This window comes from Delphinus delphis, chromosome 12 (genome assembly GCF_949987515.2).
Source record: "Delphinus delphis chromosome 12, mDelDel1.2, whole genome shotgun sequence".
Taxonomy (NCBI): Eukaryota; Metazoa; Chordata; class Mammalia; order Artiodactyla; family Delphinidae; genus Delphinus; species Delphinus delphis.
In genome coordinates, this window is record NC_082694.2 from 27252848 (window position 1) to 27262714 (window position 9867).

The 9867-nt window shown below is 53.5% G+C and overlaps 1 protein-coding gene across 1 annotated transcript in view; it reads right to left on the minus strand.

The window, feature by feature from the left end:
* The window catches only part of TET3 (tet methylcytosine dioxygenase 3), a 108553-nt gene extending 99842 nt beyond the window's left edge, over nucleotides 1-8711 (minus strand). Inside the window, exons 1-2 of the mRNA XM_060027501.2 lie at nucleotides 7615-8711; nucleotides 6071-6796 (exon numbers count right to left, since the gene is read on the minus strand). Of these exons, the coding sequence (XP_059883484.1) occupies nucleotides 6071-6373 (303 nt within the window). The 5' untranslated portion in view covers nucleotides 6374-6796; nucleotides 7615-8711. The remainder of the gene's footprint in view (nucleotides 1-6070; nucleotides 6797-7614) is intronic.
* Nucleotides 8712-9867: the final 1156 nt, after the last annotated feature.

Genomic DNA, 9867 nt, shown 5'->3' on the forward strand with positions numbered 1-9867 from the left:
CCCATGTTCCAAGTCAGACTGCTGAGCAGCAGACGTCTTCTGAGAACCCTTTCCCAACTGTTCTCAGAATACACACACAAGTTCTTAAAGGGCTTATTTTATTGATAACTCACTAGACTAGAAAGAAATGGACTCCAGAAAAACAAGAATAAACATGAAGTAAATCTCAAGATGTTCTTGTCTCCCTGGCATACAGGGTAAATGGGTTGGATCACCCTCCTTACCCTTGTTGACAACTGGAGTTCTTTTTTTTTAAGTGTAATATATCAAATTTTTATTCCCATTACGTCTTTTTTCTTTAAAGATTTTTTTGATATGGACCATTTTTAAAGTCTTTATTGAATTTGTTACAATATTGCTTCTGTTTGATTTTTTGGTCACGAGGCATGTGGGATCTTAGCTCCCCGACCAGGGATCGAACCCACACCCCCTGCACCGGAAGGCTAAGTCTTAACCACTGGACCACCAGGGAAGTCCCTGCAATTGGAGTTCTTTACCTCTGTTCATCAAGACTTACTTCTGTCCCCTTCTCCACTCACAGAAATGCCATAGACCAGCTCCGCAAACTCTCATGGACATACAAATCACCTGAATGTGGTTAAAGTGCAGATTCTCATTCAGTCATTCTGATGTAAAGCCTGAGATTCTGCATTTCTAACAACCTCCCAGATGATGCGATGCTGCTGGGCCACTGATTAGCAAGGAGGAAGTATGGCTGTAAACCATTCGGGTGCCCTAAGACTCAGGTGAGCAATTTGCAGTAAAGAGTCCAGGTGGGTGCCCATCATTCAGCTCTCACCTGTGTCAGAGGAGTTCCACTGTAACTACACATTAGATACACCTGGGGAGCCCCAGCCCAGTAGAGATCCACCCAAGACCAATCAAACTAGAATCCCTGGGGGTGGGATCCAGGTGATCCCAACATGGAATCCCTGATCCACACTGGTTGATTAAAAGTTTGAACAAGGTAGTTATACCTGTGCCCTCTTCAGGATGACTTTAAATAAAAACTGGTTCTCTGATCTGTCCACGAAGCTGGCAGGAAATAACATTTATCTGCAGAAATCCAGGCCCATTGGTTTGACTGAGTTTGTTTGTAAAGAACCACAGGGACCCTCAAAGCTCACCACTGTCTTTCTAAATCTCACGAACCACCTTTTAAAAAATCTGCTCTAGAACTGTCAAAAACTGACATTGGTTTACAATTTCCAAAATCTCTTTGAAAAATGGAACTTTCTGCCTGTCTCTGGTCTTTTGGCCCTCTTCCAACCATCAGAATTCCATAACGATATCATTCCATGAGTATATCTGAAGGTGTGCAGTAGGGAGTGAATGACTCAGATTCAGGTAGGGTAGCTGGCTCTCCTTTCCTAACCACACATGCTGTGGTCTCTCCCCAGTTTATACTCCCTGGCATGACAGGGATCTAGTGGCTTCTCTCTCTCTGTCACTAGTTCTGCTCCAAAGCTGTAAGACTGTCTCTTCCTTCTATGCTCTTGCTGGGAATATATAAAAGCCTTTTATTGTCTTGAGCATTTTCCACCACCTCAGCACATTCTGGCCACTGGACTCTCTTATGTCCCTCTTAAAGCGTCAGACTACACTTGAAGCACACCCCTTTCCATGTAAAAAGCACGGTCTTTTACTATCTGCACTCATAGACAGCAGCCCAAGCAGCCACATGGACGGTTCAGATCTTCCCCAGTCCCACCACCTTCCTCCTTAGGGCACCATTTAGGACAGTTAAGTCAGCATTTCCTTTTTCAAAAGCAATCTTACCCCTCCAGCTAACTTCCCTTTTAGAGTCTGTAGCCATGGGGTTAAAACTGTTTACAACCGAAAAACAATTTTCTAAAGTCTATGGTAAACACCTCTCCTTGCCCAAGCTTCTCACTGGATTCAGAAATGCTGAGATGGGGTCCCTTTCTCTAAAGAGTCTCATCACTTCTACTTTACCAATCAATTCTTCCTTTGCTGGTGGGAACTGGTGCCGCCTGACAGCATCCCTCCTCATAGCCTCCATCTTCAGGAAGCCAGAGCTACTAGCAGGTGAGGCAAGAAGTGGTCAGGTTCTGATATTGTTGAGAGATCCCCGATTCCAAGGTATCCTGTCTCAAAACTGGCATAGAGCTTTGTTTCAGCCACTAAATTCAACTGGCTGAGGGCTAGACACACCATATATATTTCTATTTCCCTTCATTTCTCACCCATTCTCGGTCATGCTTCCAGCCTTATGTATACATACTTCTAGGGAAGTTTTTCTCACAAAGGGGTTTTCTCCTACCCTTTTTATCAGACATTTACGTCCCTCACCATGAGCAACTCTTCAGTCAGGCCCTGGGCCACAGCGGCTCCTTGCTCCTGGGTGTCCAGCCTCCTCCCCCAGCAAAGAGGCCGGCAAATGTCTCCCTCCCTTTGCCTGGCCCCACAGTTCTATGAGCAAGCAGGGATGTCTTGAAACAAACATTTAATAAACAATTAAAGCTCAGAGACTAACAGACACAATTTTTATGCATAAAGATTAATTCTTTTCTAGATGTTCTAGGAATGTGTTGTCACCGTGCACTGATTACCTACCATGTGCTAGACGTTCTGCATATTTTATCTCAATTAATCCTCACAAAGAAGGGTTATCCCATCTGACATATGAAAAAACCAATGCTCAAGAGAGTCAGCGGCACAGCCCTTACTTTGGGTTCTGTATCTTCACACTCACCAAATCCTACTTTTCTAATCAGCCGTCTTCACTGTGCTACAAGCCACCACTCAGGTAAAAAGAATGTGGAAGTCAAATAGCCTCCGACATCAGCCTAGGATCTCAATCCTCCCTGGAACTAGGAAGGAAGACCTCAGTTACAGGAATGAACACCTTCAGGTGTGTTACCTCTCTTTAGGGCCCAGAGAAGTAAGTAGTCACCTACATCTGTGGTGGACAGGACCAGCCCTGGGAGCTGCCTCTACTACTAAAATGCTGAACTTTTCTGAGTAGATGGGCTCTGCTGCACCACCTACCCGCACTGGGTAAAAAATTGAGGAGCAGGGAAGGAAGACAAGATAGTCAAGGTAATGTTCCCCCCTCACAGGATGACACAAAGCAGCTGTCAGCAGATAGCTCAGAAGAAGCCCCAAAGGAAGCTGGAGGACGTAGAGACAGGATGGAAGTAAAGAAAGGTGCCCAGAAGAGGAGACGCTGAGAAGCACAGGTGCAAAGAGAGGGTCTGATTCCCAAGAGGCTCCTGGGATGCTGTGTCTTGTCCCACCTGAAGAGCAGGGGCCAAGTTCTAAAGTTCTATGGGTCTCACAGATGTAGAGAACAAACGTACGGACACATGGACACCAAGGAGGGAAAGTGGCTGGGACGGGGGTGGGTGGTGGTGGGGGGATGAATTGGGAGATTGGGATTGACATGTATACACTAACATGTATAAAATGGATAACTAATAAGAACCTGCTGTATAAAAAAATAAATAAAATTTAAAAAAGTAAAATAATAAACAGCATGTACAGCTTGAAAAACAATAAAGTTCTACGGGTCTCCTCCTTTGCTGACCTCCCAAATCCTGGGACAGGTCCCCTCTGCTACATGGCTGCTCAGACCTAGTGAAGGTCTCAGCAGTCCCCTGGGGGCTGTAAACGCTGGGCTGGTTCCCTGGGCTCCCTCACTCAGGCACAGCCTCTCGGGCCTGTCAACTCTGCCAGAGATACATTCGTCAAATGCAGTGTAGCCTGGACAGTGGTTCCCACAGTTTCAGCCTTCAAGGACCAATTTAAAAAAATTGTGGAGACAGACACTAGTTACCATTTTGTATTTTGCCAAGTAAAGACTTTAAAAAAAATAGATCTAATTTTTATCAACACCTCCATTTCATTAAAAAAAAGCACACTTTTAAACATCAAGAAATAGAAAGTATCTATCCTTAAAACAAAGTACTGCTCTTTAAGTCAAAGAAAGTTAACTTTAAGACAAAGCTCACTCCATTGTCCCCTTTCCATTGTTTCTCCAGAAACTGGGAGAACTCTGTCATGGGACAGCACAGGTGCACAGATCAGCACGTGGACCCTCTGTCCAGGGGGGATCACAGGACACCAGCCACATTTTCCTGACCCTGGGGGCCTAGAGGGGCAGCCGGCCACGGCAAGGTCCACAGGGATGCAGACATCTCTCCGCCGGGTTGTCTCTAAGCCTGAGCCAAGCCAGATCCCCGGTCTCTTAACCACGACCACCGGAAGCCCAGGCCAGCAGCTTACACGCAAGGATGACAGGCCCCTGGCTTCACTCCCAGCCCCTTTCACTCAGGTATGCCTCATTTTTGCCGAAAGAAGAGCTTAAACACAGTTCACAAGAGCCACGTGTTCCAGCCCAGAAAGCTGAGCCCGCTTCATCCCCCAGGGTTTGAGAGGAACGGAGTGAGAGAAAGGTGGAAGAGAAGGAGGTAAATCCTACCAGGAAGCAAGCAAAGGAATCAAGCTTCACAAGGTAGCCGAGGCAGGTCCTACTTATACCAAAACACGAGATCTCATGCCCAGGAGTGAAGCCTACCCCTGATCCCACCTCCCTTTCAGAAATGACTCACAGAGCACTGGGCCAGCAGGATGCCAACTCCCCCAAACACCAGCAACATAAAGGAGCTGGACACGGTCTCCCAGGCTGGGCTGGGGAGCTGCAGATGTGATCCAGATGTCTGCTTTAACCTGAGACCGGGGAAATACAGCATCAGTCCGCCGTCCCTGGACCGTGATATGCAGCTTCCACAGGGAGTGGGCGAGACAAGGTGAGAAGGGGCAGAAACATCCCAGCAACACCCACTTTCCTGACCAAAACACTTGGATCTTTCTTCCCAGCCACGGGACCACAGCCCCACCAAGCTGGCGGCACAGCTCTGAACTCAGCAGTCAGGGAAATCCCGAGTGCAAGCCGCCAGCCCATGGAAGCCACAGGTACCCCGGCTCTCAGAAGTACAGCGGTTTCCAGCCCAGCTAGAGAGGGCTTCAAAGGCCATCAAGCACAACCCCTGCATCTCCCCAGGCAGAAGACAGACCCAGAGAGGGGACCTGAGTTGTCCGAGCCCTCGGACAAATCAGTGGCAGAGCGGGGGAGTCCCACAGACTGTGCAGGCCTCCGTCTCTGTCCAGCGCCAGTTCCGCTGCCTGGAGCAACCTCGGCCGCTACACTGCTCCTCCCAAGCTGCTCAACTTCACTCGTCCCTACCTCTGCCAACTCTCCGCTGTTACAGCTGCTACCAACCTCATGCTGGCAGCCCACCACCAGAATGGAAAGGAAAGATGGCCAGTGCAGGGTCACTGCCTCTCCACTTCCTCCTCTGCTCTCATTCCAACTCCTTCCCTCTCTCTGCCTCCCTGCTCATAATTAAGGAAGTACTCCTTCCTGGGGTTGACAGTGTCTCAAAAACAATCATTCATTCATTCAATTAGTATCTGAGTGCTTACTACACACCAAGGAACTGAGCCAGGCCCTGAGAACACAGAGATAAATGGTCCTTGACCTCAAGAAGTACTGTTTAGTAGGGGAACCCAAATCATGGGTTTCTCATTAAGTTCCCAAACACTTTTAGGTATCATCCCAAAAATGATGGTACCCAAAAAGATTTAGGGAAAGAAACATCCCACTCCATCAGGGAAGCATAAAAAACACCGTGTCACTCCAAATTTTCATTTCCAAACCCATCAGCCTCCAACCCTTACCTGACACCATCACTCCCCACATCACCCAAGCATTGGTGTGACCTTGAAACACATCTAAGGCTTCAAGCAGGACAAGAAACTTCTAGAGATAAAGCTGGATATCATTGTCCTGCATCAAATGCAAACATCAGAGATGAGACTGCTAGCTCAGAGCCCTCTACAACCCGGTTCCTCTCCCATCAACTGTCGGCCCGGCAAAGGAGCCTAAAGCAGCTTCCAAAGACAGCAACACTCCTATTTATGGCCCCACTCAAAGCTGGACCAGGAGGATCAAAGCGGGAGAACGGGCTTAACTGGCTTTAGCAAGACCCCTGTGAACACAGCACCCTCAAGAAGGGTCAGGGCAGCCACGCAAGATCCATCTTACCTCCTTGAGAAGCCCCACTTTTTTCTTCAGCACCTCACACTTGCGCAGTTTGCAGATCTGATGTGTGCGGCGGTTGGTACAGCTGGTGCAAGCCCCACAGTTTTCTAGCCGCCGGCAGGGCTCGCAAGTACCACACCGTTTCCTTTTCTTCCGCCCATCTCCACTCCCTCGGAGTTGCGGTTCACTCCCAGCCATTGGGAGCCCAGGCCCCTGGAAGCCCCCTACCATCACCTGGCCCTGAGGGAAGTCATAAAGGCCTGGCAGGTCTGGCTGGACTGCCAGGGGCACCTGAAACTGACTCATGACGCTGCCAGAGGTGGGGGCATAGGTGCTAGGACAGAGCCACAGTCCAGCTTCCTGCCTCCAAAGGCCACCAACAGGTCCTTCTCTCCTAAAGCAGTCAAAATCTACAGGGTGAAGGCAAGTAGCTCCAGGCTCCGGGATGGGTGCCTCTTCTCAACCCCTCTTCACCTCCTCTGCAGCAGTCTGATAGGACTCAGTTGGGGGCCACTCTCCCACCTGATGGGGCCCGGGATCTGGGGGAGGACACCAGCGGCAGTCCCCAGAGACGGGATCATCTTGGATGGGTGGGTTCTTCACCCTCACCCACTCTGGACCCAGGCATGAGGTGTGCCAGTAGGTGTGTGATGGGGGCAGGGCAGGGTGAGGAGTTTCTCCTCCTGTATTTCTTCTCCCGGGTCAGGATGATGGAGAAGGCAGCGCTGCCTGCAAAAGAGACAGAAAGGGGAAGCGCATCACTCGGGGCTCGGGGACAACTTTCACATGTTACCTCTTCCTGCTTCTGGGAAAAGGGAAGATGGGGGAAGAGAATGGGCTTGCTCTCATGAAGTTCTGCCCAGAACCTCTGGCAGGGCACACTAGCACCCGCTCCCTGAGGGAGAAGGCCTAGGGCCTGACGAGGTGGTAAGGAAACCTGGACGGCGAATTTAATGGGGTGGTCAAGGTGAGATTTCTAAGAAAGTTGTCCTCCGCCCCACCCCCATGGGCTTGGGAGAGTTTTGCCAAAATTCCCACACACCCCTCACTGGAGGTCGCTAGGCCCTCCCCAAGGGAGCACAGCTTTCAAAATAAAGTTTGCAGAGAGCTTCACTCGGCGGGGCTGCCCGGGCGCCCCCTGCACGGAAGCGGCCTGGAGAGGGGCGCGCCCGGGGTAGCCCGCGCCGGCCGCCCAGCCGCGCTCCCCGCCCGACGGCCGGACCCGTGAGGGCGGCCCGCTCCGACGAGGGGGCGCTAGGAGGGGGGCGCGCTCCGGCTCAGGCCCGGCGCGCGCGCGCAGCCTCTCGGGCTCCTTTGTTCTGGGGCCTCGGCCGCTCGGCTCCGGCGGCTCCGCAGCCCCCGCCCCGCCCCGCCGCCCCCGCCCGGCTCCGCTACACTGTGATCCACAGCACCCCCGCCTAGTCTCCCGCAACAAAGTAGCGGCCCCCCGGCCGGCCCCCGGGCCGTCCCCTCCCCCGCGGGCCGGGCCCCCCCCCCACGCCTCCCCTCCCCCACCCCGGAGCCGGAAAGGCACCGACTGCACCGACCTGCCCGCCGCCTCCGGGGCGGAGCGCACAAAGGGGCAAAGTTTCCCGGCCCGCGCCGCCGCCACCACCGTCGCGGCCGCCGCCGCCGCCTGGGGCGCCCGCCTCCTGGAGCGCCTGGCCCGGCCGAGCTCGGCGCACGGAGCCCCCCGCCCGGGCCGAGGAGGGGACGGCGCAGGAGGAAGGAAGAGGCAGCGGCGGCCGCGGCGGCAGCAGCAGCAGCAGCAATGAAGGCGTCCGCGGGACTCCCCGCCCCCCGCGCGCCGCGGCACGTGCTCGCCCGGGGACTCCCCCGCCCGGGAGGGCGCGCACGTGCGGCCCCGCCGAGCCCCGCCGGCCCCGCCGCCGCCCTCTCCGCCGGGCTCGGGGCTACGCGAGGGGGAGTTCCGCGGAGGGGGAGGGGACGGCGCGGGCAGTCCTCGAGCGGGTGGGGGCAGGGCCCGGCCCGGACGCCGCGCCTTTGCACCTGCAGTACTTCCCCTCCCCAGCGGTCGGTCCTCCCGGGACCCGGCCGCCCTCCTCCGGTTGGCCGCCACCGCCCTCCGGCGCTTCTGCAGCCCGGGCGGGCGCGGCGGGCGGCGCGGGGTGGGGCACGCGGACCTCCCAGTCTAGGCCCTCGGCGGAGCTGGCCTCGGTGTCCCCACTTCCTGCCACTCCCTGCGGGCCGAGCGGCCTGGGACGGCCCCGGCGCCCCCGGGAGTCCTGAGCTCCGGGCCCGACTGACCCCCCTCTCCTGGCAGCCGCTCGCTCGCTCATTCCGAGGCAGGACAATGGGGTACATCGCGCGTTTGCGTACCGAGTCAGCCTGGCCGGCTAGGAGGGGATACCCGCGAGAAGAGGCCGAGGGCCAGCCGGGAGGCACCCTCGCGGGGGTGACGACCGAGCGCCCTACCCAGGCGGACCCCGGGCCCCTACCATCGCGAGCCTCCCCCGCGCCGCTCTCGGCTCTTTCGCTTCGAAAACAAAGACTAATCCGATACCCCCGCCCTGCCTCCCAGAGGAGGGGAAACGGGCGCGTCGCGGAGGGTAACCGAGGAGGACAGCGTTCAGGAGGGGCTCGGACAGCCACCGAGGGGGCCGTGGCGCAACCGAGCCCTATAACCCAGCGCAGACACTTTGAAAAGTCACCCCGGGCTATTTTCCAGCCAAGGGGCAAGGCGTAAGAATATTTTCCAGTTGCCAAACTGCCGGTTCTCTCTGCTGCTTTTTTTCCCCTCACCTGTTGTTCAGGCCAAGTTGAAATTCCAGGTTAGATTAATTCAGCTCCACCCATCGGGCCTGACTGCCAGGCTGGTCCCCGAAGCTTCCTTCCACCTGCCTGGGTTGCTGGGGAGAAGGGTGGGTCTCTAACACACACACACACACACACACACACACACACACACACACACACACCCACACACACACACACACACACACACCCCACACACCCAAACACGGGCAAGTCCTGGCAGAAACAACCACGGGCGGACTGGCCTGACCAGTTTGGGCGGTGTTCAAGGAACCAGGTATCTGGCAGGCGTCGCCACCGGGATGAAGCTAACAACTCAGCCAAAACTGGAAAAAGAGCATTCGGCCGGTTATTTAAAAGAAGAAGAAAAAAAAGTAATTGATCTCAAGTAGCGCTGTCCAGAAAGCCCTAGGCAGTAGGAGAAGCCCGGGTTCCGTCTGGAACTTCCCTCCCCACAGGCCTGATTTTGACAGCCTGCTCCAGTGGCCAGGTTGTCAGCTGTGGGAGGGCGGTGAACATGGCTGCAATACCTACTTCCTACTCTGGCCTTTGAGAGTAGGAAAGAATTTCTGTTCAGGGAAGTAAGACTAGAACTGAGAAGAGATACCAATAGAGTGCAATTTTCAGTCAAACATGAGAACAGTTTGTGGACTTTGTTTTTTATGTAATGAATGTTTAACGTTTTAAGTATTTTATTTTTAGCAAAAATTATATTAAAGAAAACAGGCAATAGAAAATTAGAAGACAAAAATAACCCCAATACAACATTTAACCTTTTGCTATATTTCCTTCTAGCCTTTTCTATTGTAGATTATTTCCTTTTTTAAAATAATAACATGGCTGTACTCACACTGGTTATGCAGCTTGCTGTCCACTTTTTACTTAACATTATATTGCAAGTATTTCCCTATTTGATAGACAATCTCCAGATAGTGTGACAATGAAGAGGGTGGCTTAGGAGTCAGGGAACTGTGGGTTCCAGGCCTGGCTCTGCCACTTGGTAGCAGAGTGACCTTGGACAAGGT